General features: G+C 53.6%; 1 protein-coding gene across 2 annotated transcripts in view; it reads right to left on the bottom strand.

Moving 5' to 3' along the window:
• Positions 1-2,442: 2,442 nt before the first annotated feature.
• The window catches only part of LOC138657331 (PC-esterase domain-containing protein 1A-like), a 47,314-nt gene continuing 37,580 nt past the window's right edge, over positions 2,443-12,176 (bottom strand). Inside the window, exons 4-11 of one of the 2 annotated variants that reach the window (XR_011317034.1) lie at positions 9,587-9,666; positions 9,257-9,489; positions 9,042-9,183; positions 8,666-8,906; positions 8,392-8,487; positions 7,289-7,470; positions 5,212-5,286; positions 2,443-3,131 (exon numbers count right to left, since the gene is read on the bottom strand). Coding sequence is in view for 1 of the 2 variants with exons in the window: in XM_069745065.1 (XP_069601166.1) it covers positions 2,926-3,131; positions 8,392-8,487; positions 8,666-8,906; positions 9,042-9,183; positions 9,257-9,489; positions 9,587-9,666 (998 nt within the window). In the remaining variant the exon portion in view is untranslated. The remainder of the gene's footprint in view (positions 3,132-5,211; positions 5,287-7,288; positions 7,471-8,391; positions 8,488-8,665; positions 8,907-9,041; positions 9,184-9,256; positions 9,490-9,586; positions 9,667-12,176) is intronic. The other variant, XM_069745065.1, reaches the window with a different exon arrangement.

Consider the following 12,176-nt stretch of genomic DNA (forward strand, 5'->3'; position numbering starts at 1 on the left):
TGGGAATCTCAGCTCACCCCTGTCCATACTTTAAATAGTATTTTCTCACCTGTTTTCTATCTAAATTGTCAAAAGGCAGTTCCCTTTAAAATTAGGATTTGGCGCTGTTTTTTAGTCAAATCTTCTAGAAGTGTGTTCCAAGGTGGAACTTACGCCAGGTACTAGAGGCCTGCGCATCATCCACTGTAACCGGAAGTGCCTCTGAATCTTCAGTATGTGTCGGAGCCACGTGTAGGGATGAGCCACGTGAGCCCCTCACTCGAGGAGCCCCCGCTCACCTGGACAGGCTGAGGGACCCCTTTGTTTGGTGGGGTGTCAGCCTCCAGACCTCCTGCAGGAGGAAGCGGAAAGATGACGAGGACCCTGTCCCAATCCTCCTGCGTCCGGCATCAGGAGCTCCGGCGCGTTGGGAGATGACAGGTCCACTCTTCTGACAGGGACAGGAGAATCACTGAGGGATGGTGGAGGGAGAGGCCTTTTCACCTCTTCCTGTCCCGATCAGGGATAAGAAGGGCAACCTCCTGATGGTGCCGGCAGGAGGGACGTCCTGGAAAATTTGGATCGGAAGTCAATTTTTTGTGAAAAAAGTTAAATGTTATTTTTTTAAAATTTTTTTAAACATTCCAAAAATTCCTGCGAAGCTCCTGAAGGGCTAATAAACTTCTTGAATGTGGTTTGGGGCCCCTTGAGGGGTGCAGTTTTTAGAATGGTGTCACTTTTGGGTATTTATTGTTTCCAAAAGTGTGCTGATGTAAAGTAGACATGTTACGTATTAACTATTTTGCACGATATGCCTCTGATTTAAGGGCATGAAAATTCAAACTTGGAAAATTGCTAAATTTTCACCAAATTTCAGATTTTCACAAATAAAGGATACGAGCTCTAGGACACCATTTCACCATCTCATTGCTTGTCTACAGCACCTAATTTCCTTGTGGGCCATATTGAATCTACAGCTAGCGTTGTTTCAGAAAGACCGTCCAAAGGGTTGAAACGTCACATACGTTACTTGATTCTGTAGCTTATTCATCCAAAATCATTTTGTATGGTGTTAATATTCTACGTATTAAATGATTCACTGGCAACACGAATTGAGAGTGCAGCTGTTTGACTTTTCTTCTACATTATCCCGGTTCAGCTTGCACCTCGTCCTCCTCTTAGCTGTGTGCGCCTCCTTATTTTTTCTGCTAGACTAGACATTAAGTGCCTAGACTACAGGTGGGGAAGGAATGCAGGACAATCGGCAAGATGCAAGTTAAAACACACTGCCTATATGCCTCTGCCTCGACGCGCTTCTCCTTAGGTGGTTCATCAGGAGGCCAAAGCGGTTTAGAAGAGGTACAGATGCTGGAGGATGGTCAGAAGCCCATGGTGGCAAACCAAAAAGACCTAGGGAGTGGCGTTCTATCAGAGTTTTATTTCCACTGTTTAAGGACACGGGTTATCAAAACAGTAATCCATGTATTATTGACACTTTATGTCCATTTAAGTGCCTTTTTAGATTCTTTATTAAACGTATGTTTTAAGGGTTATATTTCCACCTTGCTCTGAGCATGAGCTGATAGGCCACCATCCCTAGATGGCCCCGCGACCAACTTTCAGCCCAGGGTCATCATGGAGACCATCGGCAAAACACAATCGCATCACGTTTTGCCGGTGGGAGCAGATGTCCCGCGATGTCGCTGTCACTACTGACAGCAGTGTCAGAGGGGTTGAACGCCCGCGATCATGGACGTCGCTGTAGGATATCCGCGCTCACATAGAGCTGACACCTGCACTCTATTGCAGCAGTAATCAGCATGAGTCCGCGTGATTACTGCGCCATATATACACACGGCGGCTTGCGGGAACGCAGCTCCTGCAGTGCCGAATATTTACATCGAATGTCAGGAAGGGGTTAAATAAAAAGGTCCTGCATAAACCAGTGCAGCATTGGCAAAGCAAACATGGGAAAACAAAAACATAAGATATGGCACAGTCCATGTTCCTACAGGGAGCCACCCGCTCAGGAACAAACAAGCTCCAGAGCTGCCCATCCAGGCCCACCCCACACTGAATGCTCTAGAAGGCTGGGTATTTATCCTGGACCCTCACACCCTACAGCTGCTCAATCATCCTAGCACTAAACATGGCTGATTAACCCCTCTCAGCACTTCGTGTGCTGGAGGAATTTCCTAGGTTTATATCAGAGAGGCCAACATCCTCAGTGATACGAATCTCTCCTCCTGTACCTTAGTGATTTCTGGTCGGCTCTCGGTGTCTCCCTCGACACCAGATCACAGACGCCTCCTTCTGCGGATCTGCTGTGTTGGTCTACAATGGGTCATTCGCATGGCATGGAGGGAAGACACAGGAGATTGGATAAGCAATGTGATCATAGCATGTGGCTGGGATCTGTGGTCCGCCACTGGGAAGGGATTGTAAATTAAAGCCTCAGAGTTTCCAGATTGGGAAAATTTTAATTTCAAAACCAGAATGGTGATAAATGTAACAAAAACTAGAAAAGTACAAAAGAAACATCTGTAATAATACCCCGGACCATAGGGTGAGGGCTCAGCCCCCCCCATACACAGACCAGTCCCTCAGTACAGCCACACCCGGGGGGAGGGCAGACCGTTCACCGGCTGACCCCACACATTACTGACCCAACATAGAAAGTGCAAAGTAACAAAAACCTGATACAAAACCATTCACGGCTCGTCTGAGGGGTTAATAAATCCTTCATAGTGCGGAGACCCCCCAAGGCGTGAACACTTTATCAACACTTTATAGAAATTTTCCTGAGACTTTCAGTACAAGAAACGAGGACACATTCACTGGAGGGAAAAAAAGTGCAAAAAAACCAAAACAGCAGCATATTCCAAGTAAGTGTGGCCTGGCTGACACAGGAGAGCCCGCAGATGTGTCGCCGGCCCTCGGCTGAGGTCAGTACATCCTGTGGTGCTGCGGTCGGGAGTACGGGTGCATCCAGACTTCCCTCCGCGCCCGGACCCGCCGAGGCGTCACCCTCATATTCCAGTTTTCTTGTGGGTGCTGAACACGGGAGGAAAAGGAGTCAAAAGTCATGGATGGCGCCTGGTGTTGGAGATTGAAGTTCCTTATACTGAACGGAGCGCGGGTCATAGAAGGACCTGGAAAAAAAAAGGAAGAGTTGTAGTATGAGGTGGACGCACCGGCTGAGGGGTCTGGAGGAAGAATTGACCCAAGAGACCGCCTGCCTGAACGAGCAAGGACACACCAAAGCGGTCTGCAGGTAGGGAGAAGAGACCAACTGAGGGGTCCATAGTAAGCACTGATGGGGTCAGAAGGACCTGCCGAGGTGTGTGGAAGAAGGGAGAGGTTCCTGGCCAAGAGGTTCAGAGGATGGAGCAATGGATCTCAAGTGATAGAGATGGACGGAGGGGTCCGGAGCAAGGGAGAAGCGACCAAGGTGTGCAGAGGAAAGACCGACCAACCCATACACAACTTCCAGGTAGTGGGATTGTTGGTATTACGAGTACCCATAACGCTACCGGTGGTGACGCCACTAAACACAGTGATGGGAGTGATAGTAGTCGGGGAGTAGTAGTGACACCGATACTATTCGCCTCCTTCCCTTTCACATACAGTGGGTAAAATAAGTATTTGATACTCTGCCGATTCTGCACATTTCCCACCTACACAGAATGGAGAGGTCTATAATTATAATCGTAGGTTCACTTCACCTGTGAGAGATTAAATGTAAAAATAAAAAACTGAAAATCACATTGTAGGATTGTTACATAATTAATTAGCATTTTACTGCAGGAAATAAATATTTGATACAATAGAAAAACAGAAATTAATATTTGGTCCAGAAACCTTTGTTTGCAGTTACAGAGAGGTCAGACGTTTCCTGTGGTTCTTGACCAAGTTTGCACACACTGCAGCAGGGATATTGGCCCCCTCCTCCATACAGATCTTCTAGGTTTAGGGGCTGTCGCTGGGCAACAATGAATGTCAGCTCCTCCAAAGATTTTCTACTGATTCAGTTCTGTAAACGGTGTTGGCCACTCCAGGACCTTGAAATGCCCCTTACGGAGCAGCTCCTTAGTTGCCCAGGCTGTGTGCTTTGGTCATTGTCATGCTGGAAGACTGATCCATGACACATCTTCAATGCTCTTACTGAGGGAAGGAGGTTGTTGGCCACAATCTCACAATACATGACCCCACCCATCCTCCTCTCAATACAGTGCAGTCGACCTGTTCCCTTTGCAGAAAAGCATCCCCAAAGTATGATGTTTCCCCCACCATGCTTCACGGTTGGTGTGGTGTTCTTGTGAGTTGTATTCATCCTTCTTCCTCCAAACACGGAGAGTGGAGTCGATATCAAAAAGTTGTATTTTAGTCTCATCTGATCAATATGACCTTCTCCCATGTCTCCTCTGGATCACCCAGATGGTCATTGTCAAACTTCAGACAGGCCTGGACATGTGCTGGTGTGAGCAGGAGACCTTGTGTGCCCTGCAGGATTTTATTCCATGACGGCGTAGTGTGTTACTAACGGTAATGTTTAAGACTGTGGTCCCAGCTCTCTTCAGGCCATTGACCAGGTCCTCCCGTGTAGTTCTGAGCTGATCCCTGAGCCGTCTCAGAATCATCCTTACCCCACGAGGTGAGATCTTGCATGCAGCCCCAGACTAAGGAAGATTGACAGTCATTTGTTTCTTCCATTTTCTAATAATTGCGCCAAAAGTTGTTGCCTTCTCATCAAGCGTTTTGCCCTTTGTCCTGTAGCCCATCCCAGCCATGGGCAGGTCTACAATTTTTTCCTTGGTGTCCTTTGACAGATGTTTGGTCTTGGCCATGGTGGAGAGGTTGGAGTATGAGGACAGGTACAGGTAACCAATTCAAACAGGTACAATTAATCCAGGTAATGAGTGCGGAGTAGGAGGCTTCTTACAGGAAAACTAACAGGTCTGTGAGAGCAGAATTCTCGCTGGTTGGTCGGTGATCAAATACTTATTTCATGTAATAAAATGCAAATTAATTATGTAACAATCCTACAATGTGATGTTCTGGATTTTATTTTTAGATTCCGTCTCTCACAGGTGAAGTGAACATACGATAAAAATTACAGATCTCTCCATTCTTTGTAGGTGGAAAACGGGCAAAATCAGCAGAGTATCAAATACTTATTTTCCGCACTGCAGCAGCCGCTGATCTTGTAGTCACCGACTGTGGGGCCATTACCTGGCGGGGGGCGGAAATAGCCGGGGGTTATGTTGGTGCTCAGTAACGGGCTATCGGTCACAAAGGGCGAAACGGCTGAAACACAGAAAACACGGTTAGTAGAAAAGGAGGAGATGCCAGCGCGGCACAGGAGGAGGGGGAAGGAGGAGGAGACGCCAGCGCGGCACAGGAGGAGTGGGGAGGAGGAGGAGACGCCAGCGCGGCACAGGAGGAGGGGGGAGGAGGAGGAGACGCCAGCGCGGCACAGTAGGAGGGGGAAGAGGAGACGCCAGCACAGCACAGGAGGAGGGGGAAGGAGGAGGAGACGCCAGCGCGGCACAGGAGGAGGGGGAAGAGGAGACGCCAGCGCGGCACAGGAGGAGGGGGGAGGAGGAGGAGACGCCAGCGCGGCACAGGAGGAGGGGGAAGAGGAGACGCCAGCACGGCACAGGAGGAGGGGGAAGGATGAGACGCCAGCGCGGCACAGGAGGAGGGGGAAGGAGGAGACGCCAGCACGGCACAGGAGGAGGGGGAAGGATGAGACGCCAGCGCGGCACAGGAGGAGGGGGAAGGATGAGACGCCAGCGCGGCACAGGAGGAGGGGGAAGGAGGAGACGCCAGCGCGGCACAGGAGGAGGGGGAAGGAGGAGACGCCAGCGCGGCACAGGAGGAGGGGGAAGGAGGAGACGCCAGCGCGGCACAGGAGGAGGGGGAAGAGGAGACGTCAGAGCGGCACAGGAGGAGGGGGAAGGAGGAGGAGACGCCAGCGCGGCACAGGAGGAGGAGACGCCAGCGCGGCACAGTAGGAGGGGGAAGAGGAGACGCCAGCGCGGCACAGGAGGAGGGGGGAGGAGGAGGAGGAGGAGGAGGAGACGCCAGCGCGGCACAGGAGGAGGGGGAAGGAGGAGACGCCAGCGCGGCACAGGAGGAGGGGGAAGAGGAGACGTCAGAGCGGCACAGGAGGAGGGGGAAGGAGGAGGAGACGCCAGCGCGGCACAGGAGGAGGGGGGAGGAGGAGGAGACGCCAGCGCGGCACAGTAGGAGGGGGAAGAGGAGACGCCAGCGCGGCACAGGAGGAGGGGGGAGGAGGAGGAGGAGGAGACGCCAGCGCGGCACAGGAGGAGGGGGAAGAGGAGACGCCAGCACGGCACAGGAGGAGGGGGAAGGATGAGACGCCAGCGCGGCACAGGAGGAGGGGGAAGGAGGAGACGCCAGCGCGGCACAGGAGGAGGGGGAAGAGGAGACGCCAGCGCGGCACAGGAGGAGGGGGAAGAGGAGACGCCAGCGCGGCACAGGAGGAGGGGGAAGAGGAGACGCCAGCGCGGCACAGGAGGAGGGGGAAGAGGAGACGTCAGCGCGGCACAGGAGGAGGGGGAAGAGGAGACGTCAGCGTGGCACAGGAGGAGGGGGGAGGAGGAGGAGACGCCAGCGCGGCACAGGAGGAGGGGGAAGAGGAGACGCCAGCGCGGCACAGGAGGAGGGGGGAGGAGGAGGGGGGAGGAGGAGGAGGAGACGCCAGCGCGGCACAGGAGGAGGGGGAAGAGGAGACGCCAGCGGGACACAGGAGGAGGGGGAAGAGGAGACGCCAGAGCGGCACAGGAGGAGAGGGAAGGAGGAGACGCCAGCGCAGCACAGGAGGAGGGGGAAGAGGAGACGCCAGCGCGGCACAGGAGGAGGGGGGAGGAGGAGACGCCAGCGCGGCACAGGAGGAGGGGGAAGAGGAGACGCCAGCGCGGCACAGGAGGAGGGGGGAGGAGGAGGAGACGCCAGCGCGGCACAGGAGGAGGGGGAAGAGGAGACGCCAGCGCGGCACAGGAGGAGGGGGAAGAGGAGACGCCAGAGCGGCACAGGAGGAGAGGGAAGGAGGAGACGCCAGCGCAGCACAGGAGGAGGGGGAAGAGGAGACGCCAGCGCGGCACAGGAGGAGGGGGAAGGAGGAGATGACTGCGCATCACAGGAGAGGAGCAAAGACGAGAGGAAAGTGGAGGGGGGGTGGGGGGGGAGGAGGAGAAGGAAGGATATTCACACATCCTGCAGGAGTAGATGACATTGTGATGGAGGCGGGATAGATGGGAGACGTCTTGTGTTTGTTCCTCACCTTCTGAGTTTATGCACATCTCGTTACCGTAGTACCTGGGGTACAGAACACCTGGCAGGGAGAGGGCATCGGTGACAATTATAATGAGTAGGTCTGAAGACGTAGAAGGCAGCGATACTCACCAGACATGGAGTCTATGTAGCGGTCGTCGAAGGAGGTGAAGCCCGGCATGTACGTAATGCCTGCACAGACAGACGACTGGACTATAAGCAGATCCATGCGCACACACACGCGCACACACACACACCGGACCCTGCCTGGCACACACACACACACCGGACCCTGCCTGGCACACACACGCACACACCGGACCCTGCCTGGCACACACACACCGGACCCTGCCTGGCGCACACACACGCACCGGACCCTGCCTGGCACACACACACACACACACCGGACCCTGCCTGGCACACACACGCACACGCACACACACATCGGACCCTGCCTGGCACACACACGCACACACCGGACCCTGCCTGGCACACACACGCACACACCGGACCCTGCCTGGCACACACACACATACACCGGACCCTGCCTGGCACACACACGCACACATCGGACCCTGCCTGGCACGCACACACCGGACCCTGCCTGGCACACACACGCACACACCGGACCCTGCCTGGCACACAAACGCACACACCGGACCCTGCCTGGCACACACACGCACCGGACCCTGCCTGGCACACACACACACACCGGACCCTGCCTGGCACACACACGCACACACCGGACCCTGCCTGGCACACACACGCACACACCGGACCCTGCCTGGCACACACACGCACCGGACCCTGCCTGGCACACACACACACACCGGACCCTGCCTGGCACACACACGCACACACACACACATCGGACCCTGCCTGGCACACACATGCACACACCGGACCCTGCCTGGCACACACACGCACACACCGGACCCTGCCTGGCACACACACGCACCGGACCCTGCCTGGCACACACACATACACACCGGACCCTGCCTGGCACACACACGCACACACACACACACATCGGACCCTGCCTGGCACACACACACCGGACCCTGCCTGGCACACACACTGACATAATTGGGGCGGCCAGTAATGGAGTCTTACCTTGGCTGCACGGTGCTCGCTCTTTGATTACAGGGCGCAGCTTGGGATTTCTCCTTGGTTCTACTGCTTGTGTAGGAGCAGCGTGAAGCGGAGAACCTGAAATACGGAGCAGACTAACAGGACTGGCAGATGTAGCAGAGCCCATTATGTCTCTGCAGCTCTCAGGATTCTCTACCCATGAGTGAAACATTAGATTGCGAGCTCCTCGGACCACAGAGAGCAGTGTAAAGCAAACACCCATCAACATGCTGTGAAAATAAGCAGGATCACGCACCTTCTGGCATCACGCCCTTCGGCGGCTCCACCCCCCAGGCCAGTGCGATGTGGGTCAGCAGGATCTGGGTGTACTTCCGATGTGCCACCTGGTTCCAGTGGATGCCGTCACGGCATCGGAGATGCAGGTCGCAACGGAAGTGGTAGTGCATGTCCAGAACGTCCAGCTTGTGGAAATCTGCCATAGTGGCGCTGAAGAAGTTCCCCTCCACCATGTCCTCCCGCAGGTTGTGCACAGTGTTCTGGAAACAGCAGCAAAGACGTCACATGGGGAGAATACACATGTGCCCCCTACACTGCTCCAACTGCTGTATCCACACGGTCTGCATTTTCTATCTAGACCCCACTTTCCACAGCTCGGACATTGGTGCACTTACCTCCGGGATTTCACAATTCCTGAATCCGACAGGCATGGTCATGCTCCACATGATGAGGCACTGGGGGCTCAGAACCTCCTTGAGGCTCAGGAACAGGTGGTCCAGGTTGGTCTTGTAGCCCTCCAGTTGTGGGTCATTGTACCTGCAGGAGATGGAGGACAATGAGGATCTGTCAACAATACGGCGGTGGCGGACACCATGGTAGTGGCGGTCACCTAGTCAGATCCCAGATGCAGGAGTTTAAGATCAGCACGTCCGGTTGGGGGCCGCTCTTGAAATCTGACAGTATGCTCTCCAGGTAAGCAGAGTAGACGCGGGTCAAGAAGTAGAAGCGGACAAGATGGTGGCCGCTCCGGTACTGCCGCACTTCTTGGAACGTGGTCCCATTGTGCAATTCATTCATTTGGCCGCCCTCTACCAGGGAGTCATTCTCAAAAGTGAATTCCCCCTGCGGAGAAGAACAGCTCAACCATGGACAAGACAGAGGGCCCAGCAGCACAGAGGATTTTAGGAGAGTGGAGCTGCTGTCACGTTGAGAACCTCACCTTCCGTTTCAGTTGAGCTTCGGAAAGAAACTTGTCATTTTGCAGAAACTTCACCAGATCTTTATACACTGATCTCTGGACTGAAAGACAAAGGAGTCACAGCAAACGTGAGCAGCCATCACCATCCAGCTCTGACCTGACTACTGGGGGAGAGAACTGCTAAGACACAAGTCCGAAGCAATCATCATCATCATCACCAGCTGGCCCTGACTAATAGTGGTGGGTGGGGGGGTGGAGAGGGAACTGCTCCGAGACGAGCCCGGTGCCATAAATACCATGAGCAACCGACTGACCTGGCAGGAGATATCAACTCTTCCTGCCAGCTCTGACCTGACTACTTGGGAGCAGAGGGAAGAACTGCTCAGACAAGCACGGAGCAGTCACCACCATACGGAAGGTCAACTGGGCCAAAAACTAGCCACAGTAGCATGCGATGTTAAACCGAGAACACGCACATGTGGAACGAGATAAGAGCAGCCCAAATTTAAATTGGATATTTAATCGCCTTAAGGGAACACTAGACAAAACACTATATACACACAATGGTTATACATATACAATGGTCAGTTCTGCAAATACCGGTGGTAGTACAGTAATTTTAAGCAGATACCAAAGTCAGTCACCAGTTGGTTGTTAGACCTTGGAACTGGCAGCCATATGGGGTATGGGAGGTGTGGGGTGTCCGCAGTTTCCGGTTTCTTCCAGCGCTATACACAGTGGGACCTCCTTAGAAGACAACAAGGGCCACAGCCTCGCAAGTGCAATTAACCTCTTGGCCAGTCACTCCCTTTGCTACCCCCATGAAGGTCCTAGTTTCTCTACCTTCTGGTCTGACAGCTGAAATGTCAAACTTATGATGGATCATAACGTCTCCACGGAAGGTCATCGAGAGTGGTTTTGGCTCCATCGGATCTGGCCGGTCCCCTTTTACTTTTGGAGACTAAAACACTGCTTTGGCACCTGCCTTCTACTAGCCGTTCTATGCATTTCCCCACCCCGGGGTGGTAGAACAGGTAGAGTCCCTGGCGGTCATTCGGTCCATTCCACAGATCTTGAAAATGTAACCGGTATACGGCCAAGACGTACGATAACTCCGTAACTGCTTATGAAATTACGGCTCCTGTACATCTGGGGAGGGGGAATAGTTTAAGCAGATAAGCAGCTTGGGCTCCCCACAGAGCTTCATCCTGCCAGAAAGGCCTTGGTACCGGATAGGTTGCTGGGCATGTGAGCTTTTCCACATGCAGCTGAGCCAGGTGTCCTATCTCCGCTTTACACTGACAGAGGTCTATTATCTCGAACCATATAGGATAGTGTCGATTGGCATGAAATCATATCCCCCATATTATTTACACAGCGTCCCGCTAGGGCGCAGAACTTTCCAGTGTTCCCCGGGTGCCTGTACACCACCTCCCCACACCGGGATAATCTGTTGGCGTTACTGTGGTCATAGCCCTTCTTATTGGGAATGGCGAAGTGTTATTTTTGGGAATGCAAGGCTCCAGGGTAGCAACCTCCCTTTCATTCCAGACAATGTGGGTAACCAGCTGATAGGGTTGTGCTCCGTCTCCACAGTGAAGTGGCGTTCATACAAGTAAGGCTGCAGACGCTGAAGAGACGACACCACTGCCAGACATGCATTATCCATTGTGGAGTAGGCCACCTCTCACAGCAAAAGCTTTTGGCTTAGGTATAAAACTGGGTGTACCTGGCCTGTAAAGTCGACCTGGCTGATCACAACACTAAAGCCAAAGTCACTGGTTGGTCTGTACTCCAAACGGCCATGTGAAGTCAGCTGCCTGTAGGAGCGGGAAGCTGCAAAGGGTGATCTTCAGTGCCAGGAAGGCTACCTCACAGTTGTTGGTCCAAATCGACTGAAGAGGGCAGCTTCTTGGTGAGGATCATCAGGGGCTTCGGCAGGCTACTGTGGTGGGGAACGAACCTCCTATGGTATGCGGCAGTGCCCAGGAAGGACATCACCTGTTTCTTGGCCCTGAGGGTGGGTAATGATGCAATGGCATCCACTTTCCCAGGCTCTGCCTCTCCTTCTGGCAGGCTGCATATGGGGAGGGCACAGGCCTTCCCGCTCATGATGTGCCCTCATGTTCATGTGGAAGGAATGCCACCTTCCCCAGGTGTGGTACAGAGTGACCAGGTACGTTATGGTGTTGAACCACTGGTGCAAAAGGTACAGGTCTTCCCAGGTCACCTGAAGCTTATCCTGCGGTACGGGGACCAATACCCACACCTTTAGACCCACCTGGTAGGTCCTCTCACATGCATTCTGGTTGTACTATAGCTCCTGGTATCATCATGCACCAGCTGTGTCAAGGCTTGCAGCTTGTGCCAGTAGTGCATGACATACTCAATGACTTACACTCCAGTGATGGAAGTTTCCTTCCTAGGGTTCTTTCACCAGAGCCACGGGCCCAGCACACATCGCCCATACAGGAGCTCAAAAGGGGTTGAAACCTACTGAGGCCTGTGGAAACTCCTGGTAGACAAATAGCAAGTATGGGAGGTACTGCTCAGTCACGCCCATGGGAGTTGACCAACATCTTAAGCATCTGTTTCAGTGTGCCATTGAACA

Source organism: Ranitomeya imitator, chromosome 1 (genome assembly GCF_032444005.1).
Source record: "Ranitomeya imitator isolate aRanImi1 chromosome 1, aRanImi1.pri, whole genome shotgun sequence".
NCBI lineage: Eukaryota > Metazoa > Chordata > Amphibia > Anura > Dendrobatidae > Ranitomeya > Ranitomeya imitator.